We start from the raw sequence: 27717 nt of genomic DNA on the forward strand, positions 1-27717 counted from the left end.
ACTTTGGTTAAGCCCTTTGGTTGGAGTCATTTCAGGTTGTTGAAGGGTTCCTGGACTTTGTTTATTTTGCTGGGCACACCATAGTTTTACAGAGTCCTGGTGTTAACCGTAGATTATTCGAAATTCTAACGCTCCCCCATACGGATCCTTTTTCTGTGGTCTATCGTAATCAAAAACTGTGCTCAGTCCAGAGGTTGACTGTGTACAGCTGAGTTGTGCTGATGTATTCCCCCTGCCAGAATATCAACTTTATCCACAGCCTAGTCTCCTGACAAGGCGGCAGATTGAAAAAGCGTTCTGCGGCCGCACTCTCTATTCCAGCAGGTAGATCTTAAAGAATGCAGTGAGAGATTCAGTGGAGCCGGTCCAAAATGATTGATCCTCGTGGGCCACAGCACTGCATACCGTGCCTGTGAAGGCTACTGGAGCCATCCACAGGCGTATCCCATCAGCCCGCTGTCTGAATTATAGTGACACGCTCGGACTGCCGCTACGCTGTAGCAATGAAACCGCCGCAGATTTATGAAAGCAGACCTACACTGTCTTTTCTCCTTACCTCTCCTCTCTCTCTCTCTCTCTCTCTCTCTCTCTCTCTCTCTCTTACCCCATTTTCTTTCTCTCCCCTCCCTTTTGTATTCCAAAGGAAAAAAGGATGGCTATCTATTCTGCTTCAGTAAAAGAAACCACATACTCAGCACATATGGATTGTCTGGTTACCTTGTGCTCTGGCAGCATACTATATGTATGCGTAGACTGAGGATCTGAGCCTAAACACACACACACACACACACACACACACACACACATACACACACCAGTAACAAACACAAACACACTCCTTTCAAACCTTTTATGAAGTGTCATTCCTGTGTTTGAACAATATTTCTGCAATAATATTGGGAATAACTGTGTTTGAGTTATGAGTACACAGCTGTCCAAGAAGATCTTTGCTTCAAAGTGGCCTAGCTATAAAGAGGCATACACCTGCCTCTTCAGTGTCATTCCTCTTGAGGTACACCCTGTGGTTCTGACTGAGAAGAGTTATTATCCTACACTCCGACTTGGAGAGCTTACCACAGGTGAATGGCTCTCGTGGAGCCATTTTATGTGTTATAGCTATTACCACAGTGGTGGCTAAGCACGATAATAGGGTATTCTCACTGTAATGTGGTGTCTGCGTGTTCATGCACAGAAAATTAATTCTGGAAAATACACCTATAGCCATGTCTTTTAGTACAGCGTCGTGCACAGCGTGTACAGAGGCTGTGAACATTTCACGTTTCACGCACAGTAAGTAAAAGTTTTGGCTGGTGCATCAACAGAGACTGCAACGCTGCCTCACACAAATGAAAAGATTCTCTGTTGGATTTTCAGCCTCTTTAAAGTATTCGCTGCCGTGTGATCCCGGACCAATCTCCTCTTTTTCTTTAATCTTCCCCCTCTCCCTTCGTCCCACCCCCTCTCCTCTCCTCCCAGGCTGGTGCCGAGTTTGTCTCCGGATGTGCTGAGGGAGCGTGGCTCAGAGCGCGCGGTATAAAGCCCCTTCTGACTGACAGCGCGCTTGAAAAGCTTCTGTCCTTTTTCTGAGAGGACTACGCCGCGAGCCACTCACGGCAGCGAGACAATCACCTCAAGAGCGCTTCCCACATGACTGCTCTGAATTGAATCTCACCTCTCACTGAATTATGACAGTGCTTCACCCTTTGTGTGGATTAATGCCTATGTAATCGTTAATTTGCTTTCCCTTCCTATCTTTATCTCCAAGTGTAAGCCTGTTCTGTGGTCATGGGGTCTATAATGTCATTTTTACCTAGGCTGAGGGTCTTGACCGTTGTATAAAGCGGATACCAGGTGGATCTATGTTCCTCAAAGACAAAAGAAACAGCGAAGGGAAATTAGTGGAAGTTTGAGATCAAGGAGGATGCGGGCTACGTATTGGTGCGCCGTCTTTCTCCTTACGCCAGCCATTTACCTGGTAAGTATATTTTTTGATACAGATTTAAAATGAGCAATTCTCAAAAGCCAGTTATTTCTGTATTTTTGCCTTTGGCTTAATAACTGCAGGAGGTGGTAGTCGCGTAATTTTGATATGAGTAATTAATGTAATGTCTAAGAATTGCGCTCACATGCACTTATTGATATTGCATGTTGATTACGGAAACAAGCCGTCAGTGAAACAGACGAATAATAACTAAAATGTGTCATCAATCCTTTATGATTAACTATGTGAATCTCAAAGTACATCCGCTATTAGAGTTCTTCAGATTCATTCCTCTGGTTTAGCCGACACTGTTTACGCAATGTGGACAAAGATGTTATAGTTTAACGAATAAGCAAAGCCAAGGAATTCAAACAAATAATGGGTATCAGTGTTTCTTATACAATCGTCCTAATCATGCAAATCGAGCAAATTAACACTTCTTCGTCCTATTTTTGATGCCTCTTCTCTCTTGTGGAAACAAAATGGACGTGCAATTTCGATGTTTAATCTGATGGGGGCGCCATAATAAATGAAAATAGAGGCTCGACTGCGCATCGTGTCGTCGAGACGTTGGGACGGCACTGAAGTCTGTGCTTTCAAACATTACTCGTTTTACAAGCACTCAACTACGACGACCAACTGAAACCGACAAATGCGCAAAGTAACACCAAGCAAACTCAAAACAAGGAAACAGTTAATGTTTTTTTTTTTTTACTAAATTAACAATTGTTCGCTAAGAATTCATGCTAAATAATCACGGAATTAAAACGAAAATCACACGGAATGATACAACTGTAACTGCGAAGACGCCAGCCAACAAAACAGTGTTTATCTGTTTACTTTATTTGTTTAATTATTGTGTTATTAACACGCCTTTAAAAGGTATGGGCAAAACCATTTGGAAAACTTTCATGGTCGTTTGAGGATGTCAGTACAGTTCACAAAATAATCGAAGTGGAAAAACTATTAATTTGTTTTAATGCGCACAAAACCTATGTCAGACCATAAAAATTGCTTTGGTAACTCAGGATGTTCTTGCGCGTGCCCGCACGCTCACGCACACACACACACACACACACACACACACACACACACACACACACACACACACACACACACACACACATTCACTCTTTCTCTCTCTCTCTCTCTGTCTCTCTCTCTCTCTCTCTCTCTCTCTCTCTCTCTCTCTCTCTCTCACACACACACACACACACACACAAACAAACAAACAAATAAGCAAGCATTTATCATAGCAACGAAAGTGTTATATGTTCAGAAAAGACGTTGAAATGATTTTGGTTTTAGATGTATGGTTTCAGAAGATGTGGTTTGTATGTAATTCATCAGTCAGGTGTAACCACAGACGCTCACCAGTACATTATATTAAGTGATCAAAAACATGAAGTATGGATTTCTAAAGGCCAGTTCAGATCCATTGTGGAGAAATGGATATTCTCATTTGAAATAGTTTTTTTGGGAAAGAAGACAACATAGAGCAAAAACAAATAACCCGAAAGGTTAAGAGCCTTGGTTCAGTTATCTGTAACAAATTTACTCTCCATTCCTAAATGTTTGTTATTTTAGTTCTTTATGTTTTTCGGAGTGGATTATCGCCAGGACTGCTTGGACATTTAAGTAAAATTGAGCGAGATTTAAGTCAGCAACTCATATAGTATTGGTCTTCACAACCAAATGGTATTTGTATGAGATGCGTAGCCTAAATATGTTTTGTATTGTTATATTTATAGAATTCGTATGAATTAATTAATTTTGAAATTCTAATGTTCAGCTACACATTTCCAATGACACTTTGAGGTTCAAAAAACAGCCATACAGAACAAAATTAATTTGAGTACGGGTAACATTCTTATCCTACTCAGTTTATACTGCACTCCTATGCTGCAGATAGAAACAGTAACTCCTAGCCCAGCACTTGGTGGTATAGATTTTAGTCGTCTTTAAGCCTTTTATCTGTAAAATGTGAGAGTAAATGCAAAATAATTCCGCTGACGAGTGAGCTTCTCTTATCAGTGTCTGGAGTCCACGTAGTGTCCGTTTCACCTTTCAGATGTAGTTAAGGCGTCTGATTTTGGGCGTATTTCAGAATTGATCACTCCTTTTGCATGAAAGACAGAAAGACAGAAAGACAGAAAGAAAGAAAGAAAGAAAGAAAGAGTGACAGAAAGAAAGAAAGAAAGAAAGAAAGAAAGAAAGAAAGAAAGAAAGAAAGAAAGAAAGAAAGAAAGAAATGATAATGGCATCCTCAGTGAAGTATCCCAAACCCACAACTATTTAGGTTGGAAATCATTTTTTAAAATGTATTAAAACATACAAATATGTTTGCGAAGATACATTGTTACCGACAAGGTTATTATGACTATTACAATTATTAATGTTTGTTCTCTCTGTCTGGCGATACAACTCTGGTGGGTATTCTAACTCAAGGGTGGTTTCTTGACTGGGACATCTAATTTTATTAGATTTTCGATTTTAATTTAGTGCATGTGTTGTTTGTAAATACACAAATAAAGCAAACTTATTCGAAGATATTTGCTAGAAATTTTAACTGAAAATATCTCTTACTTCCAATGCGAGGGAGGCCTTGCGAGTATTTCTCAAACCGTGCTCAGTGTATTATGTATTATTCCTAGTTTTTGTTTTTGACGCAGAAACTATTTAATTTTTATAGAGATGTTTTAAAGGTTGCTGACAAAGTTCAGAAACATCCATCGTTGGACCTGTTCTTCAGATTGAAATAATTCAGCACCATGGATAGCACCATATTCTTTACGCTCTAGCGTCTATCAGTTTCCTCCTTTAGTGAGACTAATTATGAAAAATAATATATTTTTGCACCTAATGTCTTTCTACTATCGTATTTTAGTTTTTGTTAATGTTTATTTTCATGCTGTTAACCAGACACCAAAAGAGCCCGCGGAGAATCCGAGTAATTGAAAGCATTTGTTCTCCCGACACCCCCTTTTTCTTGAAAATTAGCATGTAATTATCAGGACGCAGTAATAGAAGTTTCAGTCCATTTATTTCACAATTTAATCAATCGAACTGCGTAAAGGCCCCTTTATCATGTTGAATTGAATTAATTGGATTTTAAATCTGCAACCATCTTTAAAATTTCGAAATTATGCACCACAATGTACTAATAAAAATCGTTAAAAATATGAACAAAATAGGGAAGTCGAACAATTTCTGCACGGTTTACCGGTTTTCTTTTCTTTCTTTCTTTTTTTTTTCTTTTAAACTCTTTCCGAAATCTTTACCAGGCAGTGTTTTGGCGGTGAATGGATTCCGCTTAAATATCAGTTTTACCTCAGCAAGTTAACAGGTAGCCTATCTCAACCTGTACCTGTGAGGATTAAGGTTGAACTTTGAGGGTTTTTTTCTCGTGTTTAAGTCTCTTGTCTTCTGTCTAAGCCTCATGTCTGCGCCGACTCTCCCTGACCCCGATAACAGGAGCGCTGCAGAGCGTGCACCCCGCTGCGCATGTACAGCTCAATAGCAGCGGCAGTTCGAGGGCGCTTGTAGCTGTTAGATCTGCGGTCGTGGACCCATATTAGTGGGCACTTGTACATTTTAAATAAACCACGGGTATCGTTTAGGGATGCTTGACGTAAGTTTTCTCTTTCCGCTTTGATATATAGTTGAATAAAGTCCCAAACTGTCTAGAACTGAAACCTCTATAAATTATTTAGCTTTTCTGTCACCCTGTCTTATTGTCTAGTTAGTGCACAGCATCCAAACCATGCTTGGCTACGTATACAAATAGAGCTGTAAGTTTAGAGCTGTACACACACGCACATGCACAAGCGCGCACGCGCACACACACACACACACACACACACGCTGAACACGGGAAGCTGGAAGTGAATAAATACACAATACATAGCTCCTTATGTACAAGACAGACTGACAGATCTGTCAACACATACATGTGATCTAGTCAATCTTCAGACATTAGAAGACATAGCATATGCATGCTCAGATGTATTTGTACATACTCACGAAAACACCATACATCACGAATCAGTTTCCAAGACAACAACATAAACCTTCAGCACTGGTAGGTACAAAATATAGGCGTGTGGCTTCATTAGCCCTCTGGACCACAGAAACACACTGTGTTATTTGTGGCATTAAGTGCAAAACTCCTGGCTCCTCTAAACCATCCCTTAACCAGTCTGAGTGTTTACAAATGCCGCTTAGCAGACCAGGTCCACTCCACTTAAGTCCCCATTTGAAAGTCATAGCCAAGGACTGCGCTAATGCACACGTGTCTAATGCAAGGCCGAGCAGCGGGGAAATGGTTTGCTGGAGTAAAGATCCTTGGCCTTGTGTCCATTAAGCTACATCAGTGTTTTAGAGAAAACAGGCTCTGCTCTTAGTCACCTGAAAACCTCAGGGGGGAGATTTTCTCAGTCTTTTTCCCATATGCACATTCACCTTAATGAAGTTGAGTGGAAAGGTTAGAACATGGCCTGTAGCTGGACGCTGGGGATTTTAAAATCATCTGTTACCATTAGCCATACAGTTAGGATGAGGAGGTGATTTTTCTTTTTTTTTTAATGCAAAAATTTTGTTTCGCGTATTTGTGTGTGTGTGCATGTGTGTGTGTGTGTGTGTGTGTGTGTGTGTCTGTTGCCTGTTTGTGTGTGTGTGTGTGTGTGTGTGTGAGGGAGAGAGATGCGAAACTCTGCAGTAAATGCTTAGAAGTCAAAAAACTGACGTGTCTGTACAAAGGCGGATACACACATGTGCACACGCACACACACATGGACACATGCACAGTTGCACACACACACACACGCACACACACACACAAACAAACAAACAAATAATAGTCCAGTAGCTGGTAGAAACAACATATTATGGTTCTAAAACAGACATTCCAGTGTGAGTGTCCTTTTACTGAAGAGTCTGAGAAGGGTCTCAATGTTTGCATAATACCCAGAGCTGTGTCAGATTAACATGTGTAGGAGCTTTTAACCCTTTCAGTGCCTCCATTGCACAACACTTTTGCCCTGAAGATTGCTCAAAGCTGTCTGGCGCCACACATTCCAAAACAGCTCTCTGTTTGTCATTCTGTATGCAGGAGCCCTCCTTCCATGACAATGAATGAGAAAACCTTATTCGTAGGTTAACAGATAATGCGTGCGCGCTATATGCAGGAGTCCTCCTTCCCTGACAGTGAATGAGAAAACCTTATTTGTAGGTTAACAGATAATGAGAAAATGAGTCCTGCGAGATGCAGAAAGCCAGATGCTGTCATCGCGAGATAACAGGATAGAACAATGATACAGATCATAGGCACATCTGTTACTATTCAGGGGAAGAGCTGACCATTTTAGAGTAAGCCTTACAGAAGGACTTGATATTTTTTATACTTTTGTTTTGGGAGCATTGTCAAGGTCATACAATCCTGAAATGTTACAGCTTTTGAAAAATGTTACAACTTTTTCTAACCTGGGTTAATTCATTCGTGTTTTCTTACAGGATGTCTTGAAGGTTCCTACAACTAATTTCATTTTTATTGCTGCTCTGTTGCACATTACTGTCTAAAAAAAACCCAAAACAAACAAACAAAAAACAACCAGATCCCCTACAAACTTTCTTTTTTTTTGGAGAGAGGACTTTACTTGAAACTTTGTACCTATGTGTTTGGATAACATACCCACCCTCCTTCCCTTCACTGTGACTTTGTGCTGAACTCTCTCCAGCTTTAGCCATACATAACACTTCTAAACCAGTTAACTCCCTGATCCCATAACCTCTAACTGCTCTTTGTATCATCACAAACACACACACAGACACACACACACACACACACAAAAGTGTGCTTGTGTCTCCACACCAGCACAGAGGCACAGACACTTACTCACTCACTCACTCACACACACACACACACACACACACACACAGACACACTCACACACGCACACTTACAGGTTCAGGTTGCAGCAGGACAAAGCCAGCTCTAGGTTGGTTTGATTAATGACTACAGTCTCCTCTCTCCCTACCACAAACTGCTCCCGAATTTCAATCAAATTCATAGGTCAAAGGCCAAAGTCAGTATTGACCACAAAAGTCACTGGTTGTGGAAAATCACACTCTGGCCTGACCTCAGCCTGATCCTTGTGGCTTATTTTTTCCCATTGTGCTAAATATAGCTGCACTCCTTTCAACCCCCCCCCAACCCGCACACACCACCACCTCCACCACCACCACCACCACCACCACCTAATGTGCAGCCTCCCGATAGGAGCACCTTTTCAAGGCTTAAGAGTGACTGGCAAAGTCTTGGAAATGACTTGATAACCTTCTGTCTCCCTGTTCCATATCTGGAGATGTTAGGAGGGGTTTGAAGTGTCCTACGATGCATTTCTTTTCTTATTTTTAATGTAATGCTGAAATGTGAAAGATGAAAGAGAGGTATTACAGCAATGAAAGACTCTGAAACAACAATAGTGATGGATTACACAGGCTACCATTTCTGACTGTGTTTGAAAAAGTGTTTGGAGTCGTAACTCAAAGTGAGAAATATTCATATTTATGGTGCTGTGAAGAAGCACATAAGTGCGAAGAAACGTCGGAATGACAGGCACAGATGATTGTCTAGACTGATCACTTTACACCGTATTTAAAGGGACAGCAGCTCTATAGCGAGAGCATTCACTAGCCTGTTCTGTGCATTCCAGGACATTCGCTAACGCTGGTACACAAGACCTGATGTTCTCAAAGACCACAACACCTGCAGTTGCATGTTCTAAGCACGCATTAGGCACATGATTCACATGATTGAGTTTTGGTCATGGGAGACTAACGTAATTTGCAAGGCAAGACAGATGTCGAAGTCACTGATCTTAGCAAATAATAACCAAGAGGCATGCAGGCCTCAAGGACGAGGGCTGGGAGTGGGGGACTGAGGTGAGGGTATCGATCTTCACCAACAACATTTTGCACTTCCCCTCCTAGCCTAAAGGGGGAGCAGTGTCACATGTTTCAGATACTGTATGGAGATTGAGACTTGATTTATGTGACTTGATTATATTAGAAATTAGATTTTCAGTCAGACCACTGTGGTTCTTTGTGAGTTTTGTGAGTACTATTTTTTAATTGCTATATGCTAATACAGTGTGGAAGTCTGTGTATGTATTGTGTCAGATAGGTAATGTTGAGTCACACTGACACAATAGCCCTACTAAATGACAGAGGCTAAATGTTTCATTCCTTATCTACTCCAAAGATTTTTAACATTTCCTGAATCAAAGCATTTCTCTTCTCCACATAAAATGCAGAACAATGCAACATACATTTTCAGGACAATTTTAAACTAATGGAGAACTGCAGCTGATCTACAGTAAAACTACAGTTACAGTAAAATCTACAGTTATTTCTGTTAGAAAAAGTAATATTGTCACCTGGTCAATCATGCACTTGGTCCTCTTCAGCATATTTACATCAGTGTAACACCCATAACACACTGCTAGGGGCCTGTGCTAATATGTTTATTAAACCATTTTTTTTATTAATTGCTCGGATTTTAAAATACTCTTTGTTTGTCTTTTCCATGACCGACACCAATTTCCTTATCGAAGCTGTTACAGTCATAGAATTATCCCCCCAAGATGTGTCATAGCGTTCAAACTAGTACCAAACGCACTGTCAGAACTGGCAGTGTTTTTGGCGGGAAATCACTTTCACATGACAAGCTGAGCAGTTATGGGTGATTAAGTCCTATGCTAAAAAACTGAACATTTAAGACCGAGAGAGAGAGAGGGAGAGAGAGAGAGAAAAGATTGTCTGTTTTTGCCAGGGGGGACATAAAAAGGCAGAAAAGACATAGATGAAAGAAGAATGAAATGATGAAAGAACGGCTGTTTGACAGTCTTTTCCGGCTATTGAATTCTATTTCTATTTAACTGCACTGATTCAATTTGACATCACACTGTCTCGTTCAGCGGTCCTTCTGAAGCTCCGCAGGACTTTTGATACTTATACCGACAGAAAACAACAGGTATTTGAAAAGAAAAGGATGTAGACTCACTTTTTCAGTAAAGCTTTCTCCTAAAGTCCAGTTTAACAGGTGTCATATCAGATCTCTCAGATTGTTGCCTTTGGCTTCGGGTCAAAATAAACTGTTTTTTGTTTTCTTTTAACAATCTGACTAGCGGCACTGTGTTTTCTCTTGGCCACTGTAATTTGCACTAATTGCAGACTTTGGGGTGGATCTGATAGTGGCGGACATAGAAGAAAAAAGAAATCTGTCTTTTGTGGAACATTCCCGTCTGATCTGGGTTGCCATTTTTTTTGGGGGGGGGGGGTGGTGGATGGGGATCAAAGACAGACAGTCCATAGCTGTGTGACTGAAATGACTACAGGTATGAAATGAGAGAACACAAATTTCTGCTGTCTGTTTGTTTCCATCTTAATGTGTACACACAACAAAAAGAGGCTCTCCACCCTAACAGAACCCAGCATTTACTAACATACTGACTGTGTGTGTGTGTGTGTGCAGATTAGTTGATTAACTTAATCTGATTATTAACCGATGATTGCATGATCTACATAAGCAAAGCGCATGCGCGAAAGCGCACACACACTCACACACACACACACACATTCACTCACTCATACATATTTACAGTCACATGTTCACACACACACACACACACACACACACACACACACACTCACACACAAACACACACACATGCACAAAACTGTGCTTGTATGTGGCTGTTGCTTATCTGAAACACTCAATCAATATGTGATGTAAGTCAAATTCTGTTCTATTAGTTTCTCTTATTATTGGAGAAGCAGAGAGATGAGGAGAGCATGTAAATTCTGCTTGTCTCGTATCCAGAGGAACAGACCGCTCAGAGTGCTTATCACTCCTTATGTAGCAAATGGCAGTATTGTATTACATGGCTGGGCCCAAGAGATTTCAGCCCCATTGATTTTCTGAATTACAATTATTTCTTTACTCATGTGGGTATACAGCCAGAGTGCAGAGAAGAGAGAGAGACAGGGAGGGAGGGAGAGAGAGACAGGCTATACAGATCCAGAAGAGATGCAGAACAAAGGATTTTCCAGAGTGAAGTGTTTTGACAGACAGCTGTCAGTCACAGTCAAGATAAGATTCATCCTGTTTAGAGCAGTCAAAGCAACAGTACTGCTACATACTGAATGAGAAGTTATGGATTCAATCCTTTCTTAATTGCCTCATACTGAGTTTGTGTGTGTGTGTGTGTGTGTGTGTGTGTGTGTGTACGCGTGCTCAGGCATGTACATCTGAAAGAGATAGGGACTGAATGAAGAAACAAATCATAGAAAAATTATAGAAAGAGTATGAGCCACGTAAACAGAAGTAGAAACCTAAGTGCATTGTCAAACCCCTAAACATTTCATTAAAGTCTATTCTCTTTTTGCTCTGCTTACTGTTTTATAAGGGTTATTCATCATAACCAAGGTCTCTGAGGTCCAGGTTTGCCATAATAACCGAAAACACTTATCTGAGCCTTTGTATGGAAGAATCCTAAATAACTTTGTTTAGATTGTGTGTGTGTGTGTGTGTGTGTGTGTATGGGGAGGGGGGGGGGGGGGGGCGTTGTGCAAGTGGAAATGGACAAAATATACAAGCACTTCACCTTGTAAAAATAATTATATAAACCTTAAAACTCACCCTGCGCTATTCATACAGCATTCAGATATAATCAAAACAGTCATTCAGATATTATTAAATAGTGATTATGTAAATGAAGTTTGGATGAAGCAAAAGCTCAGTATAAAATAACGAACTGATGGGATAAAACAAGGTGCAAACATATTTTAGTTTTTTGAATGTCATGAAGGATATACAATTTTCAAAGAACGTCATTCTTTTTTTTTGTTTTTTAACACACGGAGAAGGGTTTTACATCACTAGTTGTTTGTTTTTAGTGAACTTTATTTTTTCTTGCCTTAAAAGAACCATTCAGTAGATAAAATCATATTCATCAGTAGTAATACTTTTTTTTTTTTTCAGGCATTGTTATAGTGTTCTGCAGCACACTGTGTGCAGAGCTGTGACAAGACATGATTGGATGAAATAAAAGAGCCTCTTTTAATTTCAGGAGTCTTAGGATTACTGTGTTGTCTTCAGCGTCTATAGCAGAGCATCCATCAAATCAATTACTGCAGATGGGAGTTCCTGTAATGGTGAATGAGGTGTGGGAGCACTGATTCTTGCTGTCGCTCTGATGGATTCGCTCTGTTCTCTCACTGCAGCTAGAGAGCCTGTGATCTGTCAGCTCTCAAAAGCCATTACTTAAAACATTAGCCAGACCCAAAGCGCAGAGCCCCCGAAGTACACCGGGCAGAGTCAGGCAGGCAGGCAGGCAACCACCGTTTCTCTCATATCGGCTCCTTGGGGGAGTGATGCGGTGCGCGTGTATTGGGTTTTGGAGTGTGTGTGTGGGAATTCGTAGGGTTTGTGTGACTGTGCGTGTGTGTGTGTGTGTGTGTGTTATGAGTGGTGACTGACAGCACGTCTCACACCAAAGGCATTGACAAGCTGTCAGAGTGAAATCGCTCCAAAGACCCCCCCCCCCCCCCCCCCCCCCCCCCCCGCCTCCAGTCTTTCTCTCCAGATTCTGCTTTTTCAGTTACTCTCTCTCCTCTGATTTTTCATTCTCTCTCTCTCTCTCTCTCTCTCTCTCTCTCTCTATCTCTCTGTCTCTCTCTCTGCCTTTATGGTAATATGCTCACTATATCTACACTATCAGTTTCAGAGTTTGTATTTACATGAACTTTTTTACTTGAAAAACATTGTTCAGCCCACAAGTACTCAGTGAACTGTGGCAGATGTAGTGTAAATAAACTTGTTTTACAATTGCCTTTGTGCAGCCCAGTTAAATTGAACCTCTCTCTCTGTATAGCTGCTCTATAGACCCTTACAACCAAATGTTCATCTATGATGAGTCACTCTCTCTTTAAGGACAAAAAAAAGAGGAAAATGTAAGAATCAAGAGTGATGTAAGGTTAAAAAATCTCCCTTGTCAGTTTTAACCCAAGCATTCTGCTTTTTTCTCTATGTGAGATGTACAGGCCTCAGCTGTCTACTCAACCAGGAAGATGGTCAATCTGTTAGAAATTCTCTTGACCTCTACTTCTAGAACTCTTTTTTGTTTTGTTTTGTTTTTGTTGTTGTTGTTGTTGTTGTTGTTGTTGTTTTTGTTTGTTTGTTTGTTTTTCCATGACCACTTTCAAGTAAGACCTCCAGTTTTGTTATTCTGATTACATATGAGTATTCAAATTTTTCTTAAAATAGGTCTTCCTCACTACAAGTAAAACAGATGCACAGTTACATCCATAAGATGAATGTGATAGACCAGACTGAGACATTAGATGAGTGTGATAGATTAGACTAAGACATAAGATGAGTGTGATAGACTAGACTGAGATATAAGATGAGTGTGATAGACTAGACTGAGACATAAGATGAGTGTGATAGACTAGACTGAGACATAAGATGAGTGTGATAGACCAGACTGAGACATAAGATGAGTGTGATAGATTAGACTAAGACATAAGATGAGTGTGATATACTAGGCTGAGACATAAGATGTGTGTGATAGACTAGACTGAGACATAAGATGTGTGTGATAGACTAGGCTGGGACATAAGATGAGTGCGATAGACTAGGCTGAGACATAAGATGAGTGTGATAGACTAGACTGAGACATAAGATGAGTGTGATACACTAGACTGAGACATAAGATGAGTGTGATATACTAGGCTGAGACATAAGATGTGTGTGATAGACTAGACTGAGACATAAGATGAGTGTGATAGACTAGGCTGAGACATAAGATGAATGTGATAGACTAGACTGAGACATAAGATGAGTGTGATAGACTAGACTGAGACATAAGATGAGTGTGATAGACTAGGCTGAGACATAAGATGAGTGTGATAGACTAGGCTGAGACATAAGATGAGTGTGATAGACTAGGCTGGGACATAAGATGAGTGTGATATACTAGGCTGAGACATAAGATGAATGTGATAGACTAGGCTGAGATATAAGATGAGTGTGATAGATTAGACTAAGACATAAGATGAGTGTGATAGACTAGGCTGAGACATAAGATGAGTGTGATAGACTAGGCTGAGAATCTGAGCAACACTGTTACTTCCCCTGATTCATTTGTACTAAACCCACACGCATGGCTCACGTGTCATTTGGTTATGGTCTATTATGTGCATAAATGTCAGTTCACCTTATGAAATCTCTGTTGATCAAATACATCTCTCACCCATCTTCCCCATTCTTTTTTGCTTTCTCTCAACCGACATTCTCTCTCTCTCTCTCTCTCTCTCTCTCTCTCTCTCTCTCTCACTGATTCTTTTTATTCCCTCTGTTTCTCCTTCACTGATGCTATGCAGAAATTCGTAAACTATTCACCGCACAAAATCTGTGGTTAATGGCTCAGAGGATAAAATGATTTCCAAACAGCTCCAGAGTTAATTGAATGTGTTTGGGGCCAGAGATTGTTTTCTTGTCAGCATAAATGCATGTATTCATTGTGATTTTTTAAGATAAAAGTGAATACTTGACAGTAGAGAGAGAGAGAGGGAGAGAGAGAGAGAGAGAGAGAGAGAGAGAATGTCTGTCGTGTTGCATGTGCATTTGTTCAACTATGGATGTGTGTTTGTGTGTGTGTGTGTGTGTGTGTGTTCCTCTGCGTTTTCTTCTCTTCAATGATCAGATATTGAGCTCTCCATTGTATTGTGTTGTGAGTGACAGCTCTGAAATGTAGCTGCAAATGAACTGCCAGCGCTGAAAAGCTGTTATATCTTCTAATACACACTGGGCCATGACACAACACTGTATCCAATGCCCCCCTCCACACACACACACACACACATACACAGAGCCAGATTTTTATCTCCCATATTTCTGCGTCTACCACACAGCATCACTCAAATTACCATCTCTGCAGGAGATTAGGATGCTTGGGAGGGTTAACACATTTCTTGTTTTCAAATTTGTGCACAGCTCTCTATATTTCTTTAAGTCTTGTTCATATTTTCTCAGATATAGAGTTGAACTGGAATTAAAGTTTGAAATTTCAAAGAATACCAATAATTCATGAAAATAATGTGATTTGAGTAGTTAAGAATACTTACAATTCTTTGAATCTATATCAGATACACGATATTTACCATAAGCACAGATATCATGGTTGCAGTGTGCACAGTGGTAACTTGATAGACTCAGATATAGAAACAAGCTTGTAGTATTTACTTGGCAAATTTTAAACAAGCATAAGAGCGCTACTAAAGTGCCACTGAGCCAAAATGGTGTCCACTGTGCCTGTTTTTGCGAGACTGCAGGGCTTGCTTTGATGTGCTATTAGACTTTGAAAGTGCATTAGACCTATGGGACAGCAAATCTTACAAAGTGATACACAGTAATCAGTATGGTGAATAACCCAGAAGGAGTTTTCTCAAATTAGCTTCATAATCTCCACTTGACACACATACAAAAAAAAAAAAAAAAAAAAAAAAAAACTCTATACCAACAGCCTTGGAGAATATGGGAAGGGAACACCTCAATGAGGCAAGCTTTGAAAAAAAAAAAAAGAAAAAGGAAAAAGAAAAAATGTAAAAAGAAAGGAGGCCATGCAATCAGAGCGATTTTACGGTCAGTGTTAACGTTAACAAGAGAGTTAATATTTCGTCAACAAGTTTAATCATCTGGCTGACACGTGTACGTTCACATGTCTGTAATACTGTTAGATGAATTCTACAGAGGCCTTCCGCCCCATTGTCTAGTTCTTTTCTGACGGCAATAATTGATCCGTCTGAATCCATTGTGTCCGTTGCATGTGCATTGACGTTGTTACGCTATTGTGGAAGTCGGCTGCCCCACACAAAGGGCTTTGGAAGAAATAAACTTTATTACTGCATTATTTGATACTGGTGGCATTCATATCCCTCTTATTCAGGTATTCCCATCTAGCAGATGAACAGTAAGGGCTTACCTGCTAAAGCTGTTTAGGAGGTGTACTTTGGGGAAATATTCTGCACGGAGAATGGTATTTCCTATCAGGAGAATGGGACTAGGAGCTGACCCTCCCTGAGCAATTGTGAGAGATGATAGTGGCGCATAGCGAAACCATTTAAGGTTAAATCTAGCATACAAAATCCACTTTCATTTGTAATGCTACTGCCTCTGCTTGCCTGCACCACTGTAAATGTGAGTCATTTTGAATTAATCTTTTCTGCTCTCTCTCTCTCTCTCTCTCTCTCTCTCTCTCTCGTTCTCTCTTACACTCTCTCTCCCTCTCTCTGTCACTCTCTCTCTCTCTGTCTCACTCTCTCTCTCTCTCTCTCTCTCTCTCGTTCTCTCTTACACTCTCTCTCCCTCTCTCTGTCACTCTCTCTCTCTCTGTCTCACTCTCTCTGTCTCGCTCTCTTTCTCTCTCTGTTCCCTATTCACCCATCCACCGTTCTGTGTGGGTCTGAAACTCCAAACGTAAACAACTTTGTATATATCCAGTCTGCAGATTAGGAATTTCTGTGGCATTAGAGTTCTTAGGTGCATTATCAGAGTCTTCCATTCATTTTTATAGTTCGTCCATTAAAGGTAGCATGATGGAGGTATTTTTGGACTTCAAAAATCTTAGAGAAATGAGCTGAAAACAGACCAGAACAACCTTCTGTAGACTTAGAAAATCTTAATATCTTAAGTAACACAACTAAAGTACAGTTATGAAATTCCAGTTAAGAGCTAGAGAGCGTCACATGTCACACTCCACCAAACACATACATGTGAAATGTCAATAAAGACCACTAATGAAATGTTAGTTGTATGCAATTTAATGCCTTTGTTACAGACGTGCAGTAAACGGTAATCTTGATATACGTCATTGCCTCACAGAATGGGAAATTATCCATATTAACCATCAGTCATTGCAGACATCAGCAATGCCACTGGCTGTGATTAATTGTAAATGGAGTCAGGTTGAAAGCCACGCTGGGAGAACAATAAGGGTTTTAAGTGAACGACATTTACAGGATATGTGCTTTAAGGTCTGGACAATAGGCCCGGCCTACATGGAGACAAAGCGACCGTGGCAAGCTTTTGTTCAGTGTTCAGTCACTGTTTTGTTGGTGGTGAGTTTAAATTACACGCTTACAATGTTTCACTCGGAGGATTCATTTTCTTAACACAAGCCTTTCTACAAAATACATTTTGTATGGCTGGAAATGTGTCTCCAGACTTAAAAGCCATGCTCACATACTATTAATGAATATTTCCACAAACTTTTACTTTACAAGGTTTGTTTGTTTTTTCTTCCTCGAAAGTCTGAGGTCTGTGAATTTATTCGTAGTAAAAGTAGGCCATCGCAGTATTCCAGTATATTTCCTGTCTTCAGTCTTGGAACCTGGTGCAGACCTACTTTAGCTGCTCAGCCAGAAGATGCTCCCTTAGTATGGCAGTCATGATTAAGTACTGTAGATAGACCATACATAGCTTACACCATAGCACCACCGTTGCAATGGAATTAACTCAGCCTTTGGCTTGTAAATAAATCATATGTGAATATATGATATCTTTAAACCTTCCCTTGGAATCTTTCCCCTTATCATGCTGTCAGATAAGGGTCAATGGAGCAAGACACAGTCCTGTTTATGTCATAGGTAATTTCAGCATCACACTGTTCAGGGTACAGCTAGGTTGAATGAATTTTGCTATACCAGTACAAGTATATCCATTTAGGTTATAACGAAAGACCAATAAAAGACAAAACATCCTTAGACATGAACATTATGAACATTATGAACATTATTATTACGGAGATGTGATAAAGGTTTAGTCACCCACCTAGAAATTGGCTTTAGTTTTGTCGAAAACACGTCTTCAGTCACACCATGCTGTGAATATAACCTGGACGTATAGTTCATTACTTTGAAGAGGAAAGCAAAAAAAGCAGCTATTAGTCACCAGAGGGATCTACCAGTCTGCTCTTCCAGCACCTGTGTGGTGTGAAAGATGCCATTTACCTAGCTTAAATGGCAAGAGCACCAGGCTATTAATTTAAAATTTTTAAATTCTGGGACATATACATCTTCCCTCATCTTTCAGTTTGGGAGCTTAGTGGAGACGGATGCACCTCTTGCCTCTCCTCTCTCTCTCTCTCTCTCTGCTTGACAAAGGCTAATCTGAAGCTAAGCACCTTTCATTTAAGGTTGAGCTAGCACAGCTCTAGTGCTAATGTCACAGAGCTAACCCGCGCACGTGCAAGGTTACTATGCCTGAAATCTCTAGAGATTTTTTGAACGGCTGCCAGTGTAGCAAGTTAGTCAGTTCCTCTCGGGCCCTGCTTTATTGTGAAGAAAATCACCTTCTGCCAGGGGTATGTTAAAACCAGTGCATTCAGACAACATGCTGGATGGAAAGCAATTTGGAGAAATGTAATTGGAAGGAAGTGATAAGGTTGAATGTCCCGGGTTACGGTGCTTACATTCCATTTGCAAGCTCTGGACTCCCTTGGTGTGACTTGACTGACACTGGTTAAAAAAAAAATGTATCAAAAGGGCTCAATTATATACATTTCTATTTCATTTTATTTTATTAATTCATTTATTTTAAGGGCACTTTTTTTTATGAATTTCATAACAGTCCGCTTTAATTTTTTCTTTTTTTTGCACTCCATTTATCATTTTGTGTGCCAGAGAAATGTTCTAAACTCTTGAGTTGAGTTACACACCCTCATAAGTATACGCAGAGACAAATAAACGCACACACACACACATACACACACACAAATGTACTCAGCTCACAGCTGGAAATAAATTGATGAGGGAATAATGTCTAGTTTGAATTTATAGCTTGCAGTTTGTTCTTCATTTCAGTTTTAATCAAAACGTTCAGAGGAAAATATGAAAAAAAAAAAAAAAAATCCCCGTCATACAAATCTTTCTCAAACATTGCTGATTGCATTGTGTTTTTCGTTGTTTACACTGAACAAATACGGTACCTTATCATTATCAGGGAGCCTCTGTTATATTGTTATCTTGATTTGACATTCTGCTGCTCGTCCGCCTGTCAAAAGATGGGCGAGAATAGATCGAGAGTGGAAAATATTAAGTGTGAGTTGAAGTTGAAGAAATCCCACCTGCAGGTTCTGTGGGCTTTATCAAACAGAGTAAACTGTAAGTGGCTCTGTCAATGACCAGCCCAAATGGACACGGACATGTATTGATCACTGACTTTCAGTTAAATGTCCCTTGAGGGGATTTCATGATACCACTCTCAATCGCAATCCTCATTCTCTCTCTCTCTCTCTCTCTCTCTCTCTCTCTCTCTCTCTCTCTCTCTCCCCCTCCCTCGCTCCTTCTCTCTCTCTTTCCTGCTTAAGTCTTTCTGCCGTCACATTATGTCTGTTAATCAATGCCGAGCTGTAACAAACCAAAGGACATCTATAAAACGCTCCTCTAGATAGTCAGCATGGAGGATGTGCCACTACACCGCTCCTCTCTCCGCTTGGCTGAGTTATTTGTGTCTTCAACCACTAAATCATATTGATTAAAGCTTGTCACGGATTTGAAATGGGGTCCTGTGGGGTCATTGGAAGCAGAAATGGCAGTTTATTGGATTATGGGCTTAATTTGATTTTGAGTGACGAGTGCGCATCATAATGTGGGTCTCCTGGGAGAGTACTGCTCTTTACCTTACTCTTGAACTTTTCCTCTTTTCAGCTAAATTACAAATCTCTTCCCCAAGACCTTGTGTGATGTTATCTCATATTGTATTTACCTTATTTTTTGGTCTTTAAGATGTGTGTGTGTGCGTGTGCGCGTGCTCTGTTTCCTTTTTTGGAACTTCCTTTAATTTAAATCTGACAGACTATAATTTCCTTTCTGCAGGATACTTTTAATTTCATTTATTAACCATGGGTACCTGTATTTCTGAAGGTCAACAAAATCAGGCATTTTGTTGTAGACCCTTTTATTACATTCATAATCTACTCTTGGTTGTAACATTGTAAAAATAGTTTATCATATAGTGGCATTGTAATGCTTAGATCTTATTTCCCATATAAAACACTTGATTTGGGTCTAGCTACGACCAGAGTTTGACTGAAAGAGGCAAAATGATATTTTCACACCTCAACCTACCATTAAATACATAAGACACTGATATACTTCAATCACGTCATATCTACTCCCAGTGTGCACTTCTCATCAGTGAGATATGGGGTATTTTGTGCCCCCTTTGGTATAATCAATTGTCAAAGCCATCACCCCTTATACTGTGGCTCTACACTCAGAGAAATACTTTGATTTCTAACTACAAGAAGTATTCCAACTTAACATAACCACAGCTGAATGATACAATGATGGTGCTGAACAGAGGGAAAAAAGAAAACAGGGAGAGATAAGGAAATAATAGAGATAAAGACATGAGAGTTCATTGTATAATTCAGTGCCAGACTCTTCATGAAGCAGAAATAAGGCAGAGAGAGAGAAAGAGCCAATAGAATGTAACCCAGCAGTCATGAGACTGATTATGTAACTGAAACACACATGTATGGAGCACAGTATTACAGCACATGCTTATTTGTAAGCATTAAGACAGTTCCAGCATTGAGCACATCAAATAGCACCATCTGTACCTTCCTTGTTAAAGAATCAATTATCAATGAATGTTATATTCAATTAGGGCAACTAAGGCTGTGTTTAAGTAATTAAGGTTGGTTATGCAGAGAGTAATAGCAATTATGATATATTTATCATTATTTATAGCCTTTAAAGTCTTAATTGGTGGACGAGTGATGTTCTACATTTTTTTTTTTTTTTTTTTCCAAATGGCTCTCCGAAGCTAAAGCAAGGCTCGTGAAGTATCACGACCCATAAGGGTCCAGATTTGAAAGCTTTGAAAATAGAAATCATTTGGAGAAGAGCAGCTCGGCTTCAGTTTATTATTCCGGCCCCAAAATCTCATTAAGTGTGACACTGAAGATTAGTTCAGAGAGAGAGAGAGAGAGAGAGAGAGAGAGGCCATAGTGGAGGGAAAGCACACACTCACAAATAGCTGAGAGGAGCCTCGTGCTGGTTTTGTTTGCCATCATTAATTCTGCATTGAACAGGCTCAGAGGAAGGCCCCAAGTCACTGATCAGAAGAGGCCCGGATATGACAGCCGAACAGGTGCCCTGTCTCCCCCTCTGCCTCCCACCTCCACCACTTCTCTGTCTCTCTCTCTCTCTCTCTCTCTCTCTCTCTCTTTCTCTTTCTCCTCTTTCTGTGTATGCGCTCCCTTCCTTTGCTTCCCCGGCTCTTAATTGGGGTGATCCAGCGTCGGGGCCATCTGCGTTGCTGACAAAGGAAAGCCTGCTTTGATTTATGGAGCCTCAGGACACGTTAGTTTCAATATTTCCACAATAAATATCACTGCTCCAAGCCAGAGTTAGCTCAATAAAATTGTGCATTTCATTGTAACTGGACGGCATATATTACTGACTGAGCGTTAATTTCAGAAAAAAAACATGAGCCGTTTCTTTCCTCTTTTGAAGATAATTCTGAAATGAGCTGGATTAGAAGGAGTAAATTATATGCATTCCCTTTTAATTTATCCTTTTGATTGAATTAAATTAATGCTACTAATGTAATAAAATAAATAAAATACTCGAACCTTCCGATAGTCTTCATATATCTTAATAAGACAGATGAGTTTGGTAAAAATCTCTGGAAAACTAATAAATGAAATGCTGAAACAGTAAATACAACCACACTTTAATCAAAACATTGCAATTTACATTGTATTCCTTCCTACCGAAGACTACTACATAATTCCCAAGTAGTACTAGTATTCTGGTGAAAAAAAAAAAAAAAATATATATATATATATATATATATATATATATATATTTTTTTTTTTTAGCTTGCAGCCTGATTGTGACGTTATAAGAAAAGTGTTGCAGACGGTACAGTGATTTCGGTGTACAAAACTGTACACCTCATTACATCTCAGATACAGGATGTGTTGATGGAAAAATGATGCAATGCAACTTCAGTGCTGTTTCAGGTATTCTGTTCATCTCTCTCGGACCGCTTGGCATAGGTGACTTATTATGGATCTGCTTAACAGAGGTATTGTCGCAAGTGACAAAGATGTATAATGTCCATGGTTGCTTGGCACTTGTGTATTTATGGCAGCATTAATGAACTTATATTGCAAAAAACAAATGGTGTATGCTTGGCAGGTAATTTAAACAGGTCCAAAGTTTCCTTTGTGGCTGACATGAGGTGAAGTTGAGGGCAGACAGAGAGAGAGAGTGTGATATTGCAGTGCTATACCTTTCTGTCGCATTGTCTGCTCACCGATGCAAAAGAAAGGCCGGTGGTCAATTGCACACACACACGCACACACACACACACACACACACACACACATACACATACACACACACACACATACACTGGGTAAGAAAGTCTTCTTTAATGGTGCGTCAAACAGCCTTCTTACAAGGCCATTAGGCAGTTCTGCTGAATAGCTACAGTATGCTATTACAGGACTGCTAAGCAGCTGTCCAGCTCTTGTGTAGGCCAGGAGCACGTCTCAGTACCAACGGCTTGTCCCAAAGCACGGTGCTTAGTCATGTTGGTAATGGGCCCATGCCATGGCTCTCTACCCCCACAAATAGACACACACACACACACACACACACACACACACATGCACGCACGCACGCACGCACACACACGGGCAGCAGCAACAGGAAGGGAGAAATAACAGAATGCTTTGGTAGCAGTTGTGGAATTAGTTGAAATCCATCTTCATTTTATCCTCACATTCATTTAGTTTTTTCTCCCTCTGTTTCATCATGTGAGAGTACGGCACAGGGTGTCCAGTCTTTTTCTACTATCGGTCCTAATTTAGTTGCATCATCTCTTTCTATATGTTCTCTACCTACTGGAAATTTTGAAGAAGCTATCAGCACATTTTCTGTTATCAGCTGGCCTTCATTCTTCCCGCTATGCCCCAAACTAACCCTAACACTTATAATGAATGCCTTTGAAAAAAAAAAAAAAAAAAAAGAAAAAAGAAAGAAAGGAAGAAAGAAAGAAAGAAAAAGAGCCCTTTCAAATATCGAAGAATACCATGCTGATTCCCAATTAGATCTCTCAGCCAATACCCAGTCAAGGTTTCTGTAGTATAATGAGGAATAATGATGAATATCTGCACTCTCTAAATTTGCAAAAGCTATTAGCACATTTTTCGATATCTAACACCATTTCCATGAGATGCTCTTTGGATAATATGTGACTTGACATCCTGCACGATGTGTTTGGGTATATTTTTTCAACAGAGGCTACTGTAATATCACTGCACAAAACTCTGTAGCTCATTGAACCTCAAATACTTGGTTAATTGGGTAATATACAAGTATAACAAGCTTTTGACCTTTGCTGCTTTTCACCTTATGGGTGAAAGTCAGGGACACATACCTGACACGGCTGCAGACTACCACAAGTACAAGTTCTAACTCACTGTTAAAGCGGGTCTTGCTTTTTTATGTCCATAACAACAATTGTATAATGGAGCTTTAATGATAGCTAACACGCTAATTGACTTATTCACGCACATTAATACCTTGATTAAAGCAAATTAACACTCGGATGGAAACATAAATGCGTGGCAATTGCATAATTGTATTTTCAAAATGAGTCTGGTTAATTACTTGATTTAATCCCTCTACCTTCAATAACAAGAGGAATCTGGAACGGGATTGCATTGCGAAGACAGGCGTCTTTTAATTCCTGTTGTCAGACTGGCCCACTGTACTTGACAAAGGGTATGTTTTCCCACTAAATCTTCACATAATGACACTAAACCAGGAACCGTATGCGCTATGTTTGGACAAAGATGCAGACTATCATCCTCATTGTTTGAACTGGTCGATGATACTTAAACAGCTTGTTGTGATTACACAGAAAATCAATGTCATTTTCAGTGATGCAAAATATTCTTCCACAGCATAATAAGGCTCGATAATCCATGGCTTGATGATTCCATATATGCACATTAATAGCACATTAAATATTTGTGTAGCTGATTAAGTAGCCTAGTTTAACAGAGGTAATTGAGTATCCAGAAGATGACAGTGAATGTAAACCCTTATATTAAGAAAGCATTGTAACTGATTGTACAAAAAGGGAAATTGGTATGTGGGCTGACATTTGGGGACCCTAGGCTTGCATTGTTTGTTTAAGCAGAGCATGTCCTTCGTTGTTTGCGTGGGATGAGTGTTTTAAATCATTGTCATAGTCCAATATTTACCTTAATCTGATGAGTATCAGAGTAGAACTTGTTTGACTCAGGTCCTTGTGGCGATGCTCTCAATTTTTTGCAAACAATTCCCTTGATGATGTCAGTTCACTGATGCATATACCAACAAATTAAAACAAATTTTACAGCATGGACAGAGCAGATGGACATGTTCACTGGTTTACAGTCCAACTTTCTTCCCTACTGTTCAATAATAAAGGTAATAGAAATTCAGAGAAATTTGGGATCTGACAAGGCTTGAATTTCAGTGTCGACCTGCGTCTCATATCAGGACATAACCTGTTCTCCCACATAGTCTCTCTAGCCAGTAACCAGTAGCAGGAAAGACTTTTATGGTAAGCTTGTAACTGTGGAGCTCAGAGATAGATAGGTTGTTTGTTGGCACTAGAGCTCTTTTTACAGAGCTGAAAGCAGAGCCGTTATATATGTGTGTGTGTGTGTGTGTGTGTGTGTGTGTGTGTGTGTGTGTGTGTACATGCTGGTCCTGCTGACCTGGCGCTCTTTTCTTCGTTGCCTTGGGGAGCCAAGCTGTTTGAGGCTGGCTGTTTGGCAGTGTATGGGAGAGGTTTGGCCCTGGTTCTCCTTCTCTCCTGCTCATGTTTTACCAGATGCACTGTCCCCTCAGGTGAGCAGCGCCGCTGGATGCATGAAGCTACAGCAGACAACCTGGCACCGTGCCCTGACGCAGGCAGGACCGCGCGCGGTCAGACTGAGACTCGTACTCAAATATTCAAAGCACATGTGTGGTCTACACACTAACAAATTGACCTGGGACCCATTTTGGGGGGGGGGGGGGTTTGACTACATTTAAGGAAAGTGAGAAAGAGATATCTGAAACTAGTTATAATAAACAAACAAAGATTAATGACGGAAAGGCGTATGCAGTTGGCTGAAAAATACTACAGCTCTAGCGCGAGGAATTGAAACAGTGTGTTGGGTTTGACCATAAAATACCAAAGATAATCCTGCTGAACTACTGTTCTAGTTTTATATGGTGTTTACCACACAATGTGACCCCCCCCCCCCCTTTTTTTTTTTTTTTTTGTACTAGCACCTTGACACACAACCATAGATGTGTGAGATTGCAAATTAAAACGCGCATTCTTCATCGAGTGTGCCCTGACCCAGAGCCAGGCCGCAATGAACTGTGCATAAATGGATTTTCGAAATGTGTTCACCAAATGAATGTGTGTTTTCCCTGCAGTTATTAGCCTTTAATAATTAATATCTTAGTCTTTAATCATGCTCACTGAGCATGTGCTTGCTGGCCATAAAACACACATCGTTAGACTCCTTGAATATGGGACAAAGGCTGTGTGCTCTATTAGCCTACACGTATGTAAGAGTAATTGATCTTCATTAGTTTTTCTTTTTTTCTTTTTTTCTTTCCTTCATAAATAATCTCAGCCTTTCTCCCTGAGTGCTTAATCAATAGCCAGGAGTGAACTCTTGCTACTCTTGCTGTTGCAGACTCAAAAGGTTGTGCCACTCAGTGATAAATTACATGATAGCCAAGCTTACACAGAGAAGATCTGTATTTTTTTAAACACTGGGTTTTAGATGGAGTTTATGTCTTAATTAAACTTGGTTGTAAACCCTGTAAACTTGAACTGGATTTCTACCAAACAACTCCCGAGGGTTTTGTGTTTGAGTAAAAAGTGTTCTCAATCTACAATTCAAAATGTTCTAGAGGTCAGGTATTGATTAGCACTCCTTTTTCTTCTCTGTGAAAGCTTTAGGTGAACTGTAAGGGCTTCTCTCTCTCTCTCTCTCTCTCTCTCTCTCTCTCTCTCTCTCTCTCTTTCTTTCCCTCTCTCCCACCCAGCACTGGGTTTAAAAAGGGCTTGCATCAACCTTATGCTGACATGCTTTGGAAGGCAATTCTGTCCGAAGGGTTGGCCTGATTGGTAGCGAAACCTTATTTTCTACTATCGATCCCGGGGGTAGCCAGAGAGATGCAAAAACCACGGCAAGACGGATCTGCTGTCACATCTTACAGTAGAAATCAGGCAATCAATGTCACTCTGCGCCGCCCAGCCCTGCATGAACCTAATTCCACTCATCGCCACTAAATGGAGAGAAACCAAGGGTTCATCAATCATCAATTCAAGGAGCACTAGCTGGTTAATAGTCTGCTCTTTACTCACTGAGTGGCCACCGCCTTCATCAGGGCAGGCCGACTGAGATCTCCTCCATGTCTCCATGAAGAAGAGAGAGGGTATTTAGGGAGGAGACACACAACACAATGGCGTTTAGAACTTTGATCGCTGTATTCTTTTTCTCATTCACAACGCCATGTTCAATTTCCCAGACGGCTCCTGTCAGCTAATACCGTTCGAAATTGAGGCTCGCGGCTGGGATCGATTATCTCCTTTCCTTCAGAATTCATTTGAACTGTCTGCTTGGCGCAAGGCTACATGTTCACAAGGAGGAGGTCGAAGTCAATACCATTTGAATCAAACATTTGTATCTACTGAAATTGCTTGCTGCTAAAATTTGTACTTAATATCGTGCTCACTTAATTTAAATTTCGTACCTTTCACAGCTGAGGTGTGATATTTGACACAAAGTAATGCTGCTCAGTAAATATGTTTCTCTCTTTTCTCGTAGGCTACAAGTGCCCATGGCTCCATTCCAGGGAAATCAGAGTTGCTCAAGTCAGGGAGCCCCAAGTCAACGTTAAAACACATATGGACAGAAAGTAGCAAGGACTTGTCTATCAGTCGGCTCTTGTCACAGACTCTGCATGGAAAGGAGAATGCCACGGCCCTGGACCTGCGCTATGACACTCCTGAACCATACTCAGAGCAGGATCTGTGGGACTGGCTGAGAAACTCCACTGACCTGCAGGACTCCCGACCCAGGGCCAAGAGACGGCCCATGGTCAAGACTGGCAAGTTCAAGAAGATGTTCGGCTGGGGTGACTTCCACTCCAACATCAAAACGGTCAAGCTTAACCTGCTGATCACCGGCAAGATCGTCGACCACGGCAACGGCACTTTCAGCGTTTACTTCCGCCACAATTCCACAGGCCAGGGCAACGTGTCTGTCAGCCTGGTACCGCCCACAAAGATCGTGGAGTTCGACTTGACGGCCCAGCAGTCCGTCATCGACGCCAAGGATTCCAAGTCGTTCAATTGTCGCATAGAGTACGAAAAGGTCGAGAAGGGTTCCAAGAACACACTCTGTAACTTCGACCCATCCAAGACATGCTACCAGGAGCAGACGCAGAGCCACGTCTCCTGGCTCTGCTCAAAGCCCTTCAAAGTTATCTGCATCTACATCTCCTTCTACAGCACTGATTACAAGCTGGTGCAGAAAGTATGCCCAGACTACAACTACCACAGCGACACCCCCTACTTCCCCTCTGGCTGA

At 40.6% G+C, this 27717-nt stretch overlaps 1 protein-coding gene across 1 annotated transcript; it reads left to right on the forward strand.

Moving 5' to 3' along the window:
• The first annotated feature begins 1921 nt into the window (after positions 1 to 1921).
• Positions 1922 to 27717, forward strand: nxph1 (neurexophilin 1). Its single transcript, XM_030789423.1, has 2 exons — positions 1922 to 1975; positions 26953 to 27717. Exons 1-2 carry the CDS (start codon positions 1922 to 1924, stop codon positions 27715 to 27717), a joined length of 819 nt encoding a protein of 272 aa, XP_030645283.1.

This window comes from Chanos chanos, chromosome 12, assembly GCF_902362185.1.
Source record: "Chanos chanos chromosome 12, fChaCha1.1, whole genome shotgun sequence".
NCBI lineage: Eukaryota > Metazoa > Chordata > Actinopteri > Gonorynchiformes > Chanidae > Chanos > Chanos chanos.